The sequence below is a fragment of the Pseudochaenichthys georgianus genome, chromosome 15 (assembly GCF_902827115.2).
Source record: "Pseudochaenichthys georgianus chromosome 15, fPseGeo1.2, whole genome shotgun sequence".
Lineage (NCBI taxonomy): Eukaryota > Metazoa > Chordata > Actinopteri > Perciformes > Channichthyidae > Pseudochaenichthys > Pseudochaenichthys georgianus.
Window position 1 is genome coordinate 8,563,329 of NC_047517.1, and position 22,214 is coordinate 8,585,542.

Below are 22,214 nucleotides of genomic sequence, written 5' to 3' on the forward strand. Positions count from 1 at the left end.
CCTGTGTGTCTTTGCGTGTGTTTCAAAAAAACATGTCTGTTAATATCAGTGATTAACTGAAATGGGTCAGTAAAACTAAAACTTGATATATGTTTTACCAACTTATATCTACTTTTTAAACACATTTATAAAACTATTACAAAAAATGAAATAACTATTTTCTATTTACACTTTGAATGTTAACTTATTCTTGATTTAGCATAGATTTAGCAATAAAAAATGAAGATATGTAAGTGAAGTCCATTTCATTATCTTTTTCATTTTATGTGAATTTTGTTATTTGGGACACACGTTTAATTAATTCGTTTAATTAACTTTTAGGCCTAACATAGAACAAGCAGGGGAAATGTAATATGATTTATACACTGCACAGGTACGACACATTTTCACTGAATAATGTGTGTCCTAATTTCTCTATGATGTCCTGTTTTGATATGGTTGTTCATCCCTTGTTGAACCAGGAAAGAACATGTTAGAGCTAATAAAATACTGAGAGTTTTCTCTGGTCCTCCCACACAATGTAGAAACATTTATTTTTAATTTGTGAGTCATTGCTTCATATATCAGAGCCTCATAACTTACTCTTAATATTCATCACATAACACAACTTTGTTTAATATCTCACAAAGCCAGTAATAAACCAAACTGTTTCCACTTTGTCTTTGACGTAACAAGAATATACAGAGCCGATCTATTTAATGAATGAATAGGAAAACACTTTAGGAATTTAAATGTTTCATAATCATGTGAGTGTCCGTGGTTTCACATTAATCTCCGGGCCAAATGGTGACTAAAGGCTGTCTAAAGATTAGTATTACTATGAATCATGAACAGCCGTTTCCTTAATAATCTAAAACTGTAATTCTGTATGCACATTTTTTACCACAAACAGCCTGTGTTTTTCCTCCTGTGCTGTAGTTGACTGAACAGACATGTATAGCAAAAACAGCTCCATGGTAACCATAGACTGTATGATATGCTGACCACACACACTGTAGTGGAACATTGTGCCAGTCTAACAGAAAAGCCATATACTCATTTTTGCTAAATTGATCTTTCCATGACACCATACTTGAACTTTCATTTCATTTCATTTCAAACCTTTATTTAACCAGATTGGTCCCATTGAGATCATAGATCTCTTTTTCAAGGGAGACCTGCAACTTACACTTCACCCCCAACGTGTGTTGCTTAAAATACGGTATGTGTCACACATTTCCTCAGTAATGACTTGTCAGTAGACTTTCAAAACTTGTGAACTCTTTTAGATGATGAAATGATAGTAAATTAAAACACAGTGAAAAGGTAATGCTATAAACAAACTACATCATTGTCATGTCTCAATTAGCCACTTGTTAGCATTTGCCTTTATTAGGACACAGAAAGCTTAATAAAATTCACCAGTGGGGTGTGTATTGAAGTATTGTTTAATAAAAAACAATACATGAACATCTCGTAAGCTTGAGTTAACCAGAGACCTGTGGAATCGAACCAAAAACTCTGTCAAATGTAGCTTATTCTCAGTGCTCATCTGTGTCTTGAGTATGGAGCTAATTTCCTGCCATAACTCCACGACGGAATATTACTGCCAAAAGTCACGTGAGTCACGTGACTTTTGGCAGTAATATTCCGCCGGCTGGCATATGCTCCATGGCAGCAGGGAGTGTCACTACCCGATCCGTCACCCTACTGAGTCCATTGGGGAAGGCGGGAGCCTCCCGCCGGGAGGTTGAGCAGAGCATGGAACAGCCCTTGCCAGCCTGATGACAGCGGTGTTTCTAGCGATCCAGCGATCTGGGTCAGTGTTTGAACAAGGTGAATGTAGCGATCACAACGAAAACAGCCAAGACACATATTGAGCCCAGAAAATGAATGTTATTAGGACTGTAAATATAATAAGCCTTTGTCTAAAATGGACAACATTGTAACTAAGGAGATTTAAACCATACAGCGATTCTGCACTCTTCATTTTCTTTCCTGCTATATTCAATGAGTGATACAAATATTTGTTACCACAAGTTCTTAATAAAACTGACACTGTTGGACTCAGTAGGCTACTAGTTGACTGCTACCAGAAATAAAATGAAGTACTTTACTGTGTACTTTGTAAGTAAGGATTAAATCCTCTGTCAGAGTCCCCTCCTTAGTAGCCTACATAATGCATGTTTTCTGCTATCTTTGATGAATGATACAAATAAAATGTTACCATTAGTTCTTAATGAAATTGATACTGTTTGACTTTGTATTAGTTAGCCTACTACTTACAATACATTGAAGTACTTTGACTGTGTATTTTTTGAGAAATACTCTGTCAAAGTCCCCTGCTGAGAACAAAATCAAGCCACTTCTGCTAAGTTTGATGAGGGAATTATTTTTTGTTGCCATTAGTTCTTCGTGAGATTGATCCTGTTGGACTCAGTACTAGTAAAACTACCCCCACAAGTACTATGAAGTACTTATTGTGTACTTTTCCAGTAATCCTCTGCCAATGTCCCCTCCCGACTATAATGCATGTTTTTCTTTTAATAAACGTTAAAAAACATTTCTTCCTGAGACTGATATTGTTGGACGGAGTGTTTTAAGAGGATGGTAGACTTGATATCAGCAATACTTCCAGTCAGTACTCCGGCAGCAGCATTTTTACACCTTGGAAAGTCTTTAGAGTCTGGCCTGGATAGCTGGTCTATCCTTCAGCAAAGTAACACACTCTGTCACATGGTTGCCCTCTTAAGATGCTACTGTCTTTTAATATATAATTATTCCTCTGCCGCTAGTTCGTACCTCGCAGATTCTTCAGTCTCATCAGCCTCATCCTTCCATCAGTCCCAGTCAACGCCTCCAGCTGTCACGATCACAGGTACAGATCAGAACCCAATAGCACGACTCAGATACAACCAGTATAGTAATGTTCAGTTTATTCCAGGTCAAGGACAGGCAGGGTCAAAACCATTAAATCCGTCAGACAGGCAGGAATCCAAAACTGGGCAGGACAAAACTCGGGACTAGAGCACAACACTCACTTGAGAGCTTGGCGGAAACGACAAGACAATCTGGCAAAGGACAACTGATAATGAGATGGTATAAATACTGTGGAGTGATGAGGGAATGAGTAACAGGTGAGGGGAAGGGCTGAGGAGACCAGGTGAGGGAAATGAGCTGATTACAAGGGCCTGGAGGAAAGCGGGATCTGAAATGACAGGAGAGTTTAGATGAGGCATCAAACAAACAATAATAAAAGTGTCTAACTTGTGACAGAACCCCCCCCTCTATGGACGGCTCCTGACGTCCTACGAGGTTGATCGGGATGGGCCTGGTGAAAGTCAGTAATGAGAGATGGGTCATAGATACTGCGAGCAGGCACCCATGACCGCTCTTCAGGACCATAACCCTCCCAGTGTACCAGGTACTGCAACCCTCTACCACGTCGCCTGGACTTGATGAGGCGACGAACAGTGTAAACAGTCTCCCCGTCGATAGTCCGGGGTGGTGGTGGGGGTGTAGAGGGGGGCTGAAGAGGGCTCACATTAACTGGTTTGATCTTGGACACGTAGAAGATAGGATGAATCCTCATAGAAGGGGGCAGACGCAGGCGGACAGCTGCAGGATTGATAATCCTAGCTATGGGAAATGGCCCTACAAAACGGGGAGACAACTTCTTTGACTCAACTCTGCGAGGGAGATCCCGTGTGGAGAGCCAGACACGTTGCCCTGGGGAGTACTGTGGAGCTGGCTTGCGACGGCGATTGGCGGTCCGTTGATAACGGTCGGAAGAGCGCAGGAGCGCGGAGCGGGCCTTTAACCACATGCGTCGACATCGGCTTACAAACGCCTGTGCAGATGGGACGCTGGCCTCACGTTCCTGTGCCGGGAAAAGGGGCGGCTGGTATCCGCGGGAGCATTGGAATGGAGAAAGACCAGTAGCAGAACTAGGAAGGGTGTTGTGGGCATACTCAACCCATAGAAGCTGCCTCGACCAGGAGGAGGGAGTGGAGGAAGCTAGACAGCGTAAGGCAGTCTCCATCTCCTGGTTCATTCGCTCTGCTTGACCATTGGACTGGGGATGAAATCCGGACGAGAGACTGACACTGGCTCCCAGCAGCCTGCAAAACTCGGACCAAAAACGAGAAGTAAATTGTGGTCCCCGATCAGACACAACGTCACTGGGGAGACCATGCAGCCTGAACACATGTTGTAGCATGATTTCAGCCGTTTCCTTGGCAGTAGGTAATTTGGTTAATGGAATAAGCCGGGCAGACTTGGAAAACCGGTCTATGACTGTGAGTATGACTGTGTTACCGTCTGAGGGTGGTAGTCCGGTGACAAAATCCAAGGCGATGTGGGACCAGGGACGATGAGGGATAGGCAAGGGATGAAGAAGACCGGAGGGAGCTTGGCGTGAGGTCTTATTTTGGGAGCAGACTAGGCAAGCAGCAATGAATTCTTTGGCATCCTTCTCCATGGAAGACCACCAAAATCGCTGTCGAATCAGGGCTAGGGACCGTCTCACTCCTGAGTGACAAGCCAGGCGGGAGTTATGACCCCACTGGAGAACCTGGGTACGGAGAGTGGCAGGAACAAACAGACGGTTAACAGGACAGGCACTTGGGGCTGGGTGTTCAGCATGAGAGCGCTTGACCTTATCCTCCACCTCCCAGGTCACCAGACCAATGACACATGTAGAAGCGATGATATTCTCAGAATGAGATGGAGAGCTCTCTGGCTGGAACTGGCGAGACAGGGCGTCAGGTTTGATGTTCTTAGAACCAGGTCTGTATGAAAGAGAAAAATCAAAGCGTGTGAAAAACAGAGCCCACCTGGCTTGACGAGAGTTCAGCCGCTTAGCTGAACGGATGTACTCCAAATTGTTGTGATCCGTCCAGACCACAAAAGGCTGCTCTTCTCCCTCCAACCAGTGTCTCCATTCTTCCAGGGCAAGTTTCACTGCCAACAGTTCTCGATTTCCAATATCGTAATTTCTTTCTGCTGGAGACAGCTTCCGGGAGAAGAAGGCACACGGGTGCATCTTCTGATCCTTGGCCGACCGTTGAGAAAGAACTGCCCCAACTCCAGTGTCCGACGCATCTACCTCTACAGTAAACTGCCGAGTAGAGTCTGGAAAAATTAAAATGGGAGCAGAGGTGAAGCGTGACTTTAACTCACCAAAAGCCCCCTCAGCCACCGGAAGGGAATGTTCTGAGAGGTGAGAGCTGTGAGAGGGGTTGCCACCAAACTGTAGTTTCGAATAAACCTCCGGTAGAAGTTGGCAAAACCCAGAAAGCGTTGGAGCTCCTTGCGTGTTGAAGGGCGTGGCCAGTCAGTGACCGCCTTGGTCTTTTCAGGATCCATCTTGATGTTTCCGGTGGAGACCACAAATCCCAGGAAAGGGACTTCTGTGGTGTGGAACACACACTTCTCTGCCTTGACAAAGAGGTGGTTCTCCAAGAGCCTCTGGAGGACTAGGCGAACATGGACCACATGCTCCTGTTTAGACTTGGAAAAAATCAAAATGTCATCCAGGTATACAAAAACACAGATATTGAGAAGATCCCGCAGAACATCATTCACCAACCCCTGGAAAACTGCAGGTGCATTGGTGAGTCCAAAAGGCATGACTAAATACTCATAATGTCCACTAGGAGTGTTAAATCCCGTCTTCCACTCGTCCCCCTCCCTGATTCTCACCAAATGGTACGCATTACGTAGGTCCAGCTTGGTAAAAATAGTAGCGCCTTGTAACAGTTCAAATGCAGAGGAAACAAGTGGAAGGGGGTACCTGTTCTTGACAGTGATGTTATTGAGTCCTCTGTAGTCACTGCATGGGCGCAGAGTCTTATCCGTCTTACCCACGAAGAAAAAACCTGCACCAGCAGGAGATGATGAAGGCCGGATAAGCCCTGCATCCAAAGAGTCATTGATATACTTCTCCATTGACTTAGTTTCAGGAGCCGATAAAGAAAAAAGTCGACCTCTAGGAGGAGAAGTACCAGGTAACAGGTCAATAGGACAGTCATTAGCACGATGAGGCGGGAGTGAGGTGGCCCGAACTTTGTTAAAGGCCTCTTTAAGATCCCAGTAATCCTTGGGAACACCGGAAAGGTCTTCACACTCAGAGATACTCGGCTGACTGGAATCAATTGAGGAACTAGATCTTAAGCAGACAGCATGACAATGAGCACTCCACTCTCTAATAGTCCCTGAAGCCCAATCTATATGAGGATTATGCCTCCTTAACCAAGGAAACCCCAAAATGACAGGCTGATGTGATGCATGGATAAGGTGAAAAGAGAGTGTTTCGCTGTGATTACCTGACATGCTCATTTGAACTGGAGTTGAACGGTGTGTTACTCTGCAGAGAAGACGACCATCTAGAGCTGTAGCATTGATGGGCTTCTCCAAAGCCTCCTGACCAAGTCCCATTTGAAAGGCCAGTGTTATGTCCAAAAGACTGGCATCAGCACCAGAGTCAATAAGAACTGCCACAGTGTGCATTTTCCCCAAGCAGCTCAGCTGAGCATGGGTTAGGGGTCGAGAGGGCATTTCTAAATTCATCATACGGCTCACCAGCGCCCTCTGGATGACTGGTGAGCCCTGTCTTTTACAGGACAAGAGAAGGCAAGATGACCCTGCTGGCCGCAGTAAAGACAGCAGTTGTCCCGCAGGCGGCGCTGTCGTTCTGCCTCGGAGAGCCGGGTCCGCCCCAGCTGCATTGGTTCAGACGAGTTAGAAAATCCTCCTCTCACCTGTTCAGTAGCATGCGCTGACGGGAGAGGCGGAGCCTGAGGAGCGACGGAGAAAACCCTCTCTCTCCTCCGCTCCCGCAGACGGCAGTCAATGCGGATGGAGAGAGCCACCAGCTCATCTAAATCAGCAGGAAGGTCCCTAGCTGCCAGCTCGTCTTTAAGGCGATCCGAGAGACCGTTGTAGAAGGCATCGAGAAGTGAAGAAGCATTCCAGTTACTCTCGGCGGCTATGGTACGAAACTCGATGGAGTAATCGGACACAGATCTCCCTCCTTGCACCAGGTTAAACAGTCCCCGAGCTACCTCTCTTCCGGGTGTAGCGTGATCAAAAACTGTACGCAGTTCATCGGAGAATACGCTTACAGACGAGCAGGCAGAGGATTGTCTTTCCCATTCGGCGGTACCCCAGTCTTTAGCTTTGCCCGTGAGAAGAGAGACAATATACGCCACCCGGGATCTTTCTGTTGGGAAGGCGGAAGGCTGAAGCTCGAAGGCGAGGGAACATTGGACCAGGAATGGTCTGCACGAACCTGGAGCTCCAGAGTAGCGTTCCGGAGGAGGCAGGCGTGCATCCGATGCCGGAGGACTCTGGATTCCAACAGCGGAAGCTGGAGTTAGTTCCGGGCCATGGACCGTTGCAGGACGGGTCTGAAGATGATCACGGAGATTCACAAAGGTCCGTTCGTAGCGAGCGGCCATCTCCTGCATCGCTTCAGCCATGAAGGTAAGCTGCTGCTCGTGGCGTTGTAACACGATATCGTGCGAAGGCGGTTCTGTCGCTGAGTCGGCTGGATTCATGTTTGGCCAGATTGTACTGTCACGATCACAGGTACAGATCAGAACCCAATAGCACGACTCAGATACAACCAGTATAGTAATGTTCAGTTTATTCCAGGTCAAGGACAGGCAGGGTCAAAACCAGTAAATCCGTCAGACAGGCAGGCAGGAATCCAAAACTGGGCAGGACAAAACTCGGGACTAGAGCACAACACTCACTTGAGAGCTTGGCGGAAACGACAAGACAATCTGGCAAAGGACAACTGATAATGAGGTGGTATAAATACTGTGGAGTGATGAGGGAATGAGTAACAGGTGAGGGGAAGGGCTGAGGAGACCAGGTGAGGGAAATGAGCTGATTACAAGGGCCTGGAGGAAAGCGGGATCTGAAATGACAGGAGAGTTTAGATGAGGCATCAAACAAACAATAATAAAAGTGTCTAACTTGTGACACCAGCACACTTCCAGTGTCTGACTCCATATGATACTGTCCTGATGCTGTAAGGGTGATGCCCCATGATCACAACATGACCCCTCTAGAGTCTGAGTGCCAAGGACCTCATATTATGTCTGTCATTAATGTTACATCATCCATTATAACAATTTTCTTTCCTTTTTGCTCTTCTCTTAACTGAATAGTCCTGTCTTTAAGTATAACCCAATGTACAGTCCTTTTCCTGCACCATTTTAAGGCTTCATAACAGGCATTTTTACGTGTTTGGAGAAATAACACAATCAATGGCCCAGAATTGTACTTTATAAACTATGAATGTTGTGGTGCTTGAAGAAATACAGACGGGTTAGGGTTAGGGTTAGATCGGGTAGTGACAGTCACTACCCGATCTGCAGCCCTGCCCGATCTGCAGTGCGCATGTGCGAGATGGTCTGCCATATTGGACAACTCCGGACGGCAACCCACATTTTGAGCTTTGCCAAAAGCCACTGTGTCAAGTGTCCTACTTGGGTTGCCGTACGGAGTTGTCCAATATGGCGGACCATCTCGCACATGAGCACTTCAGATCGGGCAGAGCTGAAGATCGGGTAGTGACAGCCGACTCCGAGCTGTCCGACTTCAGGCGAGCTTTCTTAGACCTCCCCTGGCTGCGATCGGCTATTCTCGTCTACTTTCGAGGCGAGCCGCAGCTCGTCTCAAACAAGCCTAGCAGGGACTTTCATGGGAGAAAAAGGTTCCCATTTCTGATTGGCTGGGCGGATTGCAAACCACGCCCCGTAAAACTCCCAAAAAGTTTTGTGAAGCCACCATTTTATTTCCCTTGCATTAGCATTATTAGCATTAGCCCAGCGCAGAAACGCAGAGAGACTAACTTATGGCAACACAACATAAAACATGGGAGCGGTGGAGATGAGGAGGTGTCGGCGTTTCTGGCGATTTACTCGGAAGGTTTCAGTAGAAGCTGCTGGGACTCCCAGCAGCTTCTACTGAAGCCAGTCCCAAACTCCGGGGACTTCCGGCCGGGGACTTCGGGTGGCAGTATATACCGTGAAGTTGTTTGCGGCCTGCCAGTAAACCCAAAGCAGAAGAAGAAGAAGTGACGTCAGCGGCTTCATTTGACTAATCCTCCCCCAGGGACTTATTCCGTTGTGAACGCGATCTGCTCTTTAGTTCATGAGAACTAAAGAGTTCTGATGAACTAAGTTCTGATGAACTAAGTATGTCAAAGTACTTGGTGTGAAAGCACCTTTAGAGATTTCACATAAAAGGGACAAACAATCACAAACAAAGAACTACTTCAAAAATACTTTTCAAAGAGACACACAATTATTCATTATTAATATAAAGACACAAAAACAGAGAGATACGTAACGACCAGAGTTGGGTATAACGTGTTAGTAATAATATTACTTTTGTCGGTAACGGAGTAATGTAACGACGTGTAACACTTTTATAATTCAGTAATCACACTACAGTTACTAACATTGCCCGACGCGCGTTACTTCGTTAACTGGAACGCCTTAACCAAGTATAGTAGTTTCATTTGGGTAATGTTTAGATCAGGGATGGGCAACTTTGATGGTGGTGGGGGCCACATTATTGATGTACTGGCCACCAGGGGGCCGCAGATTCACTTGGAACACACACACACACAAATTCCATGTGTTGTATGTAATTATTAACAAATATACTAAGTCTGACATCTTCATTGACATTTTACAATCAAAGGGAACATCCCCAAAAAATGGGAACATCCTCTAATACGCTCACTAAACAAATATCAGTTCACAGACATTTTATTTCATTTTTACAAGTGGCATGTTTGTATTGAACAGGTTATTTAACAGTGGAATAAAACTATTTTAAACTATTGGAAAGCACGGAAAATGTGTGTGTATTGAGATTAACCATTAGATGACATACACATGAAGTCATGAACACTAACCCAGACATTAGTTGTCTAACTTGAACCTAAAACACTTGTAGCCAGTCTCTGCATTCCCCTTATTCCACAATAAGGGGAATGTCAACACAGACACCTGTCAGCCCGCACTCTGCTGTTCCTCAGCGCCGCTCCCCCTCCCTCCCGCTGAAATTATGAATGAAAAGCGAAGTAATCGATAACACGGCAGGGTCCGTGACAGTTTGTTTTCATCTGATTTAAAATAAACAAAGTCTTGGTTTTAAGAATATTAAACTTGTTTCGCCAAATTCAGATGATAAAAACAACTGTTAAGCTTATAAAGGCATAATTACAAGAGGCAACTTAACGTCACAGCAGGCATAACAGCAGCCGGCGTTTCTTGAGGGTTTCCCCGGGAAACAAACACAATACACACAAATGCGTCACAGATTATTTCGCGGTATTTGAAATCATCTACGCAGCTCGCGACGTAACTAGGAGTCTAGTGGATGGTATCAGTACTACAAGTAAAACAAACAAAAAATATTTTTTATTTTTTGTATTAATTACGTTGTTTATAAATTAATCTGAGGGCCGCAAAAAGAGGGGGTGGGGGCCGCCATTTGCCCATCAAATGCCCATGTGTGTGTGTGTGTGTGTGTGTGTGTGTGTGTGTGTGTGTGTGTGTGTGTGTGTGTGTGTGTGTGTGTGTGTGTGTGTGTGTGTGTGTGTGTGTGTGTGTGTGTGTGTGTGTGTGTGTGTGTGTGTGTGTGTGTGTGTGTGTGTGTGTGTGTGTGTGTGTGTGTGTGTGTGTGTGTGTGTGTGGAAAAGAGAAGTGATTTTTGCTGCAGAGGCTGTAGAGAGTAACACCCTCCCCTTTATGACGTGACTTGTAGCCAAATACTGAGTTAATTTACATTTCTGTGGACAGTCTTGCAGCACACAATGTTTGAGAAGTAGAGGGCCGAAAATGTTAAACATGAATATGGAGACGTTAGGTAAACTCGCTGCTCCGGCTACAGCAAAGATTCGGTAAGAGGTTTTATATTATTTTATATGTTGAGGTGGTTGATGACACAAAATCCCTTTTTGCAGCTGCTTTATTCTATTGAACTGTGTATATATTTGGTGCACTATTGACAACAAATGTAAAATACTTTTTTGTGTGTGTTTGCAGTTTAGTGCCAGAAAAAAAGTATTGTGACATTTGATAACTTTTTACTGAAAGTAACAAAAACAAACAATCTCAATGTTCAAAGTACTCTTTTTGAATAAAAAAAGGATGCTTTTACCATTACATAAATCCTAAATTATGTATGAAAAGAGATAAAGAGGAGAATTCAAAAGAATTAAAGAAAGCATGATGTGTGACTAATTGACGTGAATACTGCAATCTTCTTCTTAAATACCCTTTAAAGCTGAACAAATCATTAACTTCATGTCTATCATGTGTTTCTGAATAATAAAGACAAATGATGTGTTTTTCCAGGCAGCTTCAGAAGATTGTTCAAGACATCAAGAAAAATGACGGCAGCTTACTGAACAAACTAAGAAGGTGAGTCTCTAAAATCTCTTAATCTTTTTATTAGTACTGCACACTTCTATAACACTTGGAAAAAACAATCCAAATATATCAGTTTGACTTCACATGAATATATGTGTGGCTGTTGATCTGATGTCCCTGTGGTGAATACATGCATTATTGGAGAATGTCAATTCCCCTTTCACAAGCAGTGAAATAAGAGAAAAACCAACAAAGCAAAAATAACTACAGCAGATGGCTGTTTCAATTTCCATTCCTGAAATGAGTCCCTTTAAGGCACATCAGGAAATAAAATACATGCATTACAGAAGCCATTCAATCTCATCGTGTCTGGTAAATATGCCTAGCAGTCTACTAACTGCTTTTATGTAAATATGGACATTTCACAGTTTTACAGCACAGGTGGTGAGTGGTATGTATGCAAATGAAATGTCCCATACAGCAAGATAAAGTATCATTACACCAACCATTCAACTCTACTCATTTAAATCACAATTCATATTGTGTCAAATCCCTGTTATTTAGCCATTCATTGCCTCAACATCTCTTTGTGTGGCAGATTGAAAAGTAAACCGGTTCCAAAAGTACCTGCGAGGGATTACAGAGGTAAGAACTGAGCCATTCACTTCACATCATTGATGCAACTGGAATATTTAAACATGAGATGGAAAAAACTGGTATTTACAACTCTTATGACACTAACAAATAAACCTTTGTTGGTTCAATATATATATACATGTTTACTTAAAGGGGCCCTACTATGCTCATTTTCAGGTTAATATTAGTATTTAATGCCTCTACTGTGACATGTCTCCATGCTTTAATGTTCATAAAGCTCTTTATTGTTCTCATACTGCCTGTGCTGCAGCACCTCTTTTCACCCTCTGTCTGAAACCAGAGCCCAGTCTGCTCTGATTGGTTAGCTGGCCGACTCTGCTGTGATTGGTCAACTGCTTAGAATTGTCCCACCCCATTGTCACTATGTTAGGGAAGAAAACAAAGCAGTCCAATTGAGGTGTTTCAGGCGGGGGGGCGGTGGGAGAGAAACTCCCTCTCGAGTGAACACAGGGATTGGTGCTCGAGTTGACTGCCTGAACTAGCTCACAGGCTTCGCACCATTATTGACTTGATGATAAATTGGTAACTCGTGGTAATTCATCAAGATTGCCACCTTAGTTCAGCATACTATAATTTGATCATTAGCAATTAATGTATATGGTATGTAACATTTCAGCCATAACATTTGTGACAACAACTACACTTTTGTTGAGTTGTGTTGTTATACCATTTTTTTTCAACTATATATAAACATTTCAAGTCATTTGGGATTTTGGCCTTTGCAAACCATTTACTTGCACACAAACCTAAAGAACACACTACAGGAAAGGGAAACCCCCCAAAGCATTATAAGGCCTCTTCAAGTCTTTTTGTTGAATAACAATGGTCGCCTGACCGTACACTGCAAGAATCAGACAGAGTAACAGTCTGAAGTACTTTGTGTTAATGTACCACCATTAAAGCTTAGCAAGGACACATTGCAGGAAACAAAGAGAACATTCTGTGCCAAAAGGAGTGTAGCTTTGGAAGGCCATTTACCTGCCTTCAGCTGATCCTGGAGTTGATTTTAGCATAAAGTGTGGAGTGTTCATGTGGTCTCCTATCTCTCACATTGCAACGGTGTTACTGTAGGGATTATTACAGCAATGATCATGTGAGTAGTTTAGAACTTCATAAACCCTTCTTTTTTATTATTGCAAATCAGCAATACTAACTACATGTATTAGAGAAGTGTAATAGTTCATTGTAACATAACTCCTACAAGATCTGCTTCATCCCACTATTTACCACAAAGATTCAAAGGTTTTATCGCCATGTGCACAATAGATACAGAGTAGTTGTAGTGGAGAGTTACGGTTAAACTCTGTGTTGGCACTAGTTTTGTGTTTATTACTAGGTTCAGGTGTCGGCCAGAACACTGGTGGCCAAAGATCCAGAATAGAAGAAATTAGGGGCTGAGATGAGGCTTGACTTCCTTTACTGACTTAGGCAGACATACAGGTTGTGCTGAACGTGTTGGGAGGCATGTCTCTTCTGCCTCGGGCCCCCAGAGTGTCTTGCAGCCCCACTGTGCATACATAAACAACATATATAATGTCACTAAACCCTATAGAGATAATAGTCTAGACACATATAACATGTCTCCCTTCCCCTATAATAGTAGTAAATACATTAACACATCATGTCAAATACTCAGTAGGCTGACAAGGGACACACAGAGATCCGAAGTGAAGCTACCGCTAATGCTAACGCTCCACTTCCTGTCCGTGGGTAAAGCGGCAGCCGATGCTCTTATTGTGAAACGCTACAGACATGCTACTTCTGGTAGTCAGGTTATCGGAGCCATAATTGAACAGTAAACACGAAACCAGTGGCGGCTGGTGCATTTTTCTCCAGGGGGGGCTCTATCAAAATGTAAGCAAACTTATACACAAACCCAAAATATATGTCATATTACAACACAGGGCTAGCTCAAAGGCACACAGCACTTGATACAGTCTATTATTTTAGTGCCTGTTTTTGTCAACATCCTTATTATGCTTACAGATCCCTATCCTGTAGCCCTCATTGGACAGCAGTGTTTACTTTCCTAAACACGGTGCATAGCATCATCCATGTGGACCCTATAGTTTGTTCATGCTTTTTAGTTTTTGCTGACATGTGCTTCAAGTCTCTCACATCTGTCTGGATCCATGCTGGGTCTGGTCCATAGACTGGTCTGATCCTGACATTTGAAAATGGAGGCTAAATATAGCACTGGTGTTGGTAGTTAGCCAAGCCTTCTTGCTAAACTAGCTCCTTGAAAAAGAGCATGTATACTGCCTTCCTTTGTCCTTAACTCCTGCCTATGTCAGGCTGATCAGGTCCGAGCTCTTTTCCCTCCAGTGATTAAACATCATTTTCCTTCTCCATATTCGCTATCTAGTTTTGCTTACACTCCGTCTCCGTCTACCTCTGTCTCATTCAAACGTCAATCACTCACTCTTCGGCTTCACTCTCTGGTGCTCTCTGATACCACCCAATGAACGCATAGCATAGACATTTAAAAAAAGGACAGCTACTGTATCAACATTTTAAAATTGTATTTAAAGAAAAGGCCCTGACAAAACAGCAGGGCTCTATTTCAGTATTAACTAAAGAAAGAAAGACAGCAACAGCTGACATCAAATCCTTGCTGAGCCTAAAGATAATCATAAATAAATAACATAGTGAAAATAAATGTATTGCAATGCTCAAAACAGCAACATCCAACAGTCTCTAATCCTTGGATATGTCACTGCATGCATGCGTGGAGCACCCGTAGCGCGGACATTATCATATCATTCTGTCTTGTATTACTTAACAACAAAAAAAGAAATGGCTCGTTCGCGGGCGCGAGTCGGCTCCCGTCGTTCACTTAGAAGAGCCGGCTCCTTCGCGACCGACACATCACTAGCACCCCGAGCTGCTCCTATCTGTTGCATTGAAGAAGTGCAGACTGCGCATGCACCATGTAGTGAGTTAGCGTTTTATCACTACCGGTTCCCTGGTCTCAGAGCCAATGGGATTTCTCCATAGGATTTTGGAAAATAGCTGGAAATAAGGTCTGTGGTTGACACAAAGTTAAGAGACGGATCACGTTTTGTTCTACGACATTAAATCCATCAGCAGTGACCACACTGGTGATATTTGAAGAGTTTACGTGTCTGAAAAACGATGGTTGTTACCAAGTGGCTGAATAGGACTACAGAAGCTGTCGAGGCCGTTGTACGTCATTACGCCGAACACCTAAACACTCCTACTAAGTTTATTTGCCCCTGTTCTGCTTGAAAGCAAGTACAGACACACACACACACGCACACGCACACTCACTGTTCCTGTGGAGCTAGTTTTGAAAACTGTTCAAACACACGCTTCAACTTGTACAATTTTGAATCTGTATTTTTGAATATCGATCTTAAGTTGGCGTGACGTTGAAGTCGTGTGACCCTGCTGTAGTTTGTTTATAGCATAACGTTAGCATTTTGCTTCTGGCAATTAGATTTATGATTCGAAAATGATAAAAGTAGGGTAGACATGTGGAGACTATCCAGCTGAACAAAACGTGCATTTATCAAACAGTTTTGTTTTCCACAGACCTTATTTCGAGCTATTTTCCAAAATAAATGTGTCGAGGGAACCCATACGCAGCTTACTTACGTCATCCCTGCAACACTCTATGTGCAAAGATTTCTGCGCCCCAAGCAGAAAACACGTGACTTATCAGTAACTTTAGACATCGTAAAGCCATTTGTATCGATATTTTATCATAGATTACACATTTAACTGACACCAACTATATAATATGTACCTTGTTCATTAAAAAAAATCTAGACGATCTAGATCTAGATTTTAGATCTAGAATGTGGGAAGAGGTGGGGCTGTGCCCCTAGCGCCCCTATGGGCCGGCCACCACTGCAACATCTCACATTTAACGCCACATAAACGTTTATCCACATAAACTACATCTTAAAACATTAATAATACAGACTGTGCCACTCAACATGGTGTATATAATCCTAAACTTTGAGACGGAGTGCCGACTCACTTAACGAGTGACTTAATGAGCCGCTATAACAAACATGCACGCAGCATGCACAAATCACATGAGCACGGAGACTCTGCATTGAGCCACATCGGCACAGAAGTTATCATAATAATAATAATAATAATAAAGTGACAACAGGCAGTACTGTGGACAAACACTCACCTTCATTTACGCAGACAATACTGTAGAAACACTGAGGATGACATCGCACAACCTGCAACTTTACCTCTGACGCACATTACCCTCTGATGTATGACGTGCCCCAAAACACGTGGGTTAGCCCCTCCCCACTATGAAGTCATAACTAAACATGTATCAACTCTATATGATAACTGAATATATCAATAACTTATAACTTTGGGGCCTTTTCTACAGTAGTTGTTGGCAATGAAAATCTTAAGTCCCTGGCCACTCCAACAGTGTATCATACATGACATGTTATTTGTTAGACACTTTTATCCAAAGCGACTTACATACCCAATACTGTGGACACTCCCCACAGGAGCGAGTGTCTTACCCAGGGACACAACGACATGCTGACTGCAGTGGGGTTTGAACCCAACACCAAGGCTCTATCCACTGCGCCACACGCCTCCACACATACAAATACAAATACATAAAATATAGTAAAAGTAAAATGCAGGAATATCTCCAGCCTCCAAGCTCTTAAAATGTCCAGATTTACAAAAACATTGCAACTGTGCTTCAGGAGAAAGCACACATGACTGCACCCATTTCCATTTGCCGTTTTGAGAAGCATACTGTGATCCATTACTGTACGTGATGCTTCTGATACAACTGCATCGTAAAAACAGCAATTAAGTCATTGTGGAGAGATTATACAACTCTAAGTGAGAGGTGAGGAGACAAGCGCCACTGGTTCCTCAACCAAGAGGCAGGCCTTCGGAGTATGCTTTCGTTCTCAAATTAGAAAAGGCTCTCTGACACCTGCTCGCATGACTTTAATACTGGAATCTAATATTTTTAGTTGCCTGGGTTTCTTAAAAATCCACAATTAAAATAGTTTCGACAAGCTCATTTCTCCCTCTGTGGTGGGTTGTGACACTTACTGAGATTCTGTACTTTGCAGAGTGCTTCCATAATAGTACTTTATACCTCGACTCCATTACTTTTAATAGAGAAAAACTTTATTTGTAGTCCACCACATTTATTTAACCTTTTTAGATACTTTTCAGATTATGATTTTTCATGTAAAAAATAATTGATAAACATATAACATAATATCTCTAAAGAATAAACATCAGTTTGAGGTCCAAAAGTAAACTATAATATATCAAAAAGTAAGAAAAACTCCCTCTGGAGGAAACACTGGGATTGTAGCCTTTGCAGACCATTGACATGCACACACACCGATAACACACTACAGGTAAGGGGGAAACCCCAAAGCAGAATAGGGCTTCTATAAGTGAGTTCTTGAACAATCCTTACTTGTAATGAAGTATTTTGACATTCATGTATTAGTACTCTTACTGAAGTGAAGAATCACATACTTACTTATTTGACCACTAATAAAATCATTTCACATACCTGTGTTTACAGATGTCAGGGAAGATGAAGAACGGTCGGACTCTGATTATGTAAGTTGGGACATACAGTATGTGAGTTATATATCATTTAAAGCAGGGGTGTCAAACTCAAGGCCCGCTACCTCATTTTCTGTGGCCCGCAAGAGCATGCAAAGAATATAATATACAATACAATTAGTGTAATTGATGAATATTTGCTATCAATTATTTGCCCTAGACTTCTGCTTTCAGACGTAGTTATTTATAAGTTATTTACAGAACTGATAATAATCCAGTGCAGAGCCAATAATGTAATATAATACATTATTTAATATATATTATATATTTATATATGTATATTTATATAGTCTTAAAGTTACAACCGGCCCTTTGAGTGCAACCATAATGCTGATGTGGCCCACAATGAATTTGAGTTTGACACCCCTGATTTAAAGTGTAATATTTCTATGGAACATAACAAGCAAGTTGTTCACAGGACAATGACATGTATGAGGATCCACATGAGGAGCACGACGACAACTACGAGCCTCCCCCCAGCCACAAAGCCTTCACCCCTACGCCCTCTGCTTCCTTCCCGATGGGGGAGTACCTCGGTCAGTACAGTCATCTGACAACTCGTTATGTCTGCATTTATTTCACCCAAAAAATATTTTTGTACCAACATCATCAGTTCTCCCGGATTCATTTTCACTCACAGTTTCTATTTCTTCAATATTTTCTCCTTAACAGTGATCACTCTCTTCCTGGTACATTTGCATTAGTCCATTCAGCCCTTTCTCACCATTGAGACAAAGCCACAATTCTCACAGGGCTTCACAGCGGTGATTCATGCAAATGCTGACGTCCTGTTTCTACTTCTCCTTTCCAGACAACCGCCGGAGCAGACCCGGCCGGCTGCCCAGGAAGCCCCTCCGCCCGGGCAAAGGCTCCAGACAGCTGCCCCCAGAACCCCCCCTTCAAGGGAGCGATGAAGTAACGCAACTTTGTCCACCTAAACATTTATTTAATACTGCAGGCCTGTCTCGTCCTGGGTACTTCCGCATTACTGTGTCATGGAGTATTTCGCCATATCCTGTATTGGCAAATGATGAGTGTGGACAGCTGACCCCATTTTCACAATTTGTTGTTCTGCAGGAAGACTACATCAATGCAGACTGCAGTAACGATGATGACAACTACATTGAACCTGCTGAGAATCCCCCTTCCAGTAAGATACAGATCAGAAAGAGAGGAGGCACACTGATTTGAAATCTTTGAAAACTAAAATGTTTTTATGCTTCTGTCTACCAATCAAGTTGGAGTTTTCAACCAGTTCTGTACGACATTTGTTGAATATTGTTATAATTAACGTAGGAATTGTTATATTATAGAAAAACATGTGTTTGGTGAGTTCACAGAAACGTTGACCTTTGTCTAATTTAACCACATTTCATGACGTGCATCTCAAATAAAAAAAAAAATCTCCAAGGGTTTCTAAGATATTGCGTTCATGAGGTTGGGATGGACAGATGAACGGACTACAACGCAAAAACAACATGCGTCCGGCCACTACTATAGAATAGTCCTAAAACCTGGGAAAGAACAAGCTTTGTACCACATCCGGTTCCCTCGTGCACATTTCTTTTAGCATGTTTGTGGTTCGAAATAAGGTCTGTGGTTAACACAAGCTTACAACAGTAAATACTCCACTTGTCAAATGTTTGCAACTTTGATGTGCCATAAAAATGATGGTTGCTAACAATCGACTAAATAAAATATTAAACGTCATCACGCTGACACTAGTCTGCCTTTAGCTAAGCAGTGGTGATTAGCAGGCAATCGTGATCTGAGTTAGCTTTGTATTACTGCCAATCGCATTTACGCTTCAAAAATCAAAAAGTGGTGTCAATATGTGGAGATTATCATGTTGAACAAAACGTTTAAGTATCATAAACATGTGTTTTGCCACAAAGCTTAATTTCAGCTAAATACCTAAATCCAATTTGGAAATCCTATTGTTTTTTGTTCAGGGACTCGTGCGATTTCCGGGTTGGCCTACAAAAATAAGTCATCACTGCACCATTCAATTGGCGGTGGAGGCACAGAATTACTGTAGCTATATTGAAGCTACTGCTGCAAGACTGTCACGATGAAGATGTAATAATGATCTCTCTGCTTCTTCTCAGATCCTATGATGCATTGTGGGAGCAAAGCAGGAAGGGACCGTCCCATGATGCCTACACCTTTAACAGAGCGCTCACCCAGTCCTGGTAGCTACATCAATAACCATGCTGCTGTACCCCAACGCTAATTCACGAGGGGCTATCAAAATTACAGATTACTGGTCTTTATAACCTGTACTCATAACAATAGGCGCTTTCACACCGCAGTACTTTTCCCACACAGGTTCATAAGAACTTAGTTCATGAGAACTAAAGAGTTCTCATGAACTAAGTACAGATCGCGTTCAGACCGGAATAAGCCCCTGGGGGAGGATTAGGCAAATGAAGCCGCTGACGTCAAACAACTTCACGGCGTATACTGCCACCCGAAGTCCCCAGCCGGAAGTCCCCGGAGTTCGGGACTTCCGAGTAAACCGCCAGAACGCCGACACCTCCTCATCTCCACCGCTCCCATGTTTTCTTTTGTGTTGCCATAAGTTAGTCTCTCTGCGTTTGTGCGCTGAGATAATGCTAATGATAATAATGCTAATGCAAGGATAATAAAATGGCGGCTTCACAAAACTTTTTGGGAGTTTTACGGGGCGTGGTTTGCAATCCGCCCAGCCAATGAGAAACAGGAACCTTTTTCTCCCACGAAAGTACCTGCTCTCTAGCAGGGACGGAAAAGGGGGTAAAAAGGTTCTGATGAACTAATTTTAGTTCCGGCTCTTTTTGCTGTTCCAGGTGTGTCGTATGCATGTAAATTGAAGTTAAATAACAGTGTGAAATGTAAAATAAAGTGTAAGTAGTTTCAAAACAATGTAACAGTGGCAATAGTGCAAGTTAGGTGTCAGTATTAAAAAACAGTGGCAATATATATATATATATATATATAATAACAATAGAACATCGTTACCATTCTTATTATTGTGGTCTTTAATTTTTTTATAGTCCTGCCTGAGTTTCTTTATTTTTACCCGGCATCCGTGTGCACTGTGCACGATTCCCAGCTCAAGTAGCGAACATCGCTCAAAACATTTGGAGTTGGGAACTGCTTTCTGTAGAAGCTGCTGCATCCCGTCCTTGGAGTAAATTGCCAGAAGCGCCGACACTTCCTCATCATTCCACCGCTCCGGTGTTGTAGTACGTGTGGTCATAACTGCTTTAAAGTACAAAAAAAACACTCGCTCAGGTGTGGATGTGGTTTTGTAGCGAGGAAGAAAATGGCTGCCTAACAAAACAAATTCAGAGTCTAACGGGGCGTGGTTTGCAATTCGCCCAGCCAATAGAAATAGAATAGAAATTGGCACTCTTTTGTCACCAGGTTCGTACCACCTCTCTAGCAGGGACTAAAAAGTACCAAAAGAGTTCCCGGCACTGAGTAGTCCCGGCGGTGTGAACGCGACATTATTGGTACTAACGGAACTAAAGAACTAAAGTACCAGGGAAAGTCCTGCGGTGTGAACGCGGCTAATGTTGAAAAAACAGATAATAGGCCTACATGATTGAATAGTCTTTGTCGACACGCAGAAATCAGAGACAGGCAAGAGCAGTCAGTCCAAACACACACAAAAGACCCAAGGGCGAATATGTTGCAACACAATCCTCCTACAAAGCAAGTGGTTTGGTTCTACACTGTGTCTAATTTCGGCTCTGGTTGTTTTTCAGACTGTTATGAAGTTCCTGACAAAGAGGTAAGCTTTTATGTAAGAGCATTTCCAAGCATTCTTTAAAGGACATTTACATGTGGAATTCATTGTGGTTCCATTTGATGGTGTCTTCACAGGGGAACTCATTATCTCTTCCAGCAAACAGGTCAGTGGGAGACTTTCTTCATGGAGGCTCATTCATGTAATTGTACAGACATGCAAAACACAATGATAGTATTTAGACTGCAGTCTCTAAGACTCTGAGACTATAATCTTTGGAATTTTTCAGACTTTGTCCAATCCCCGCCACACAGTCTCCTTCTACACCACCCAAGCCCAGCCCCAGGTAGGATTACTAAGGGAAATGCACTATGTACACCAAAAGGGCTTGCTTTTGCCACTGACAAGCCCAGATTGTTATATAAATGTCTGACAAAACTATGGATAGGACCCTGTGGATATATAAAACTTTGTTCCATTTTCCGCTGTTTGATCTGATGAGTCTCTGAGATTTCGTTCTGAAATCTCATGTCCCGTCCATATTGTCTTAATCGGCTACCATATTCAGTCATTACCTTGGAAACCAAGAAAGTGTATCCTTACATTAGGATACACTTTCTCTACTTCAACATAACAAACACTGGCACTACTCTCACCCACGATTAGACTGCTTTCTTTAGGCAAGAGGTCACATGACACAAAAGTAACAGTCCGTAAAAGGATGATAAACATTTAAATGTACTCTTTAGGGTCCATTCTGTAAAGTTCCACAACACGGAGCTGGTCAGAAGCCAAAACCAGACGGTGACAGTGCAGAATTGCAACAATGTGATGAC

At 42.9% G+C, this 22,214-nt stretch overlaps 1 protein-coding gene across 3 annotated transcripts in view; it reads left to right on the forward strand.

Annotated features, from left to right (window-relative positions):
- The window catches only part of blnk (B cell linker), a 156,257-nt gene that overhangs the window by 128,137 nt on the left and 5,906 nt on the right, over positions 1-22,214 (forward strand). For 2 of the 3 annotated variants that reach the window (XR_011644542.1, XM_034101149.2), the window contains exons 6-15: positions 11,364-11,429; positions 11,977-12,023; positions 17,602-17,639; positions 18,064-18,181; positions 18,457-18,560; positions 18,723-18,795; positions 19,754-19,837; positions 21,398-21,423; positions 21,516-21,544; positions 21,668-21,724. Coding sequence is in view for 2 of the 3 variants with exons in the window: in XM_034101149.2 (XP_033957040.1) it covers positions 11,364-11,429; positions 11,977-12,023; positions 17,602-17,639; positions 18,064-18,181; positions 18,457-18,560; positions 18,723-18,795; positions 19,754-19,837; positions 21,398-21,423; positions 21,516-21,544; positions 21,668-21,724 (642 nt within the window). In the remaining variant the exon portion in view is untranslated. Of the gene's footprint in view, positions 1-10,808; positions 10,907-11,363; positions 11,430-11,976; positions 12,024-17,601; positions 17,640-18,063; positions 18,182-18,456; positions 18,561-18,722; positions 18,796-19,753; positions 19,838-21,397; positions 21,424-21,515; positions 21,545-21,667; positions 21,725-22,214 lie in introns of those variants that run through there. The other variant, XM_034101150.2, reaches the window with a different exon arrangement.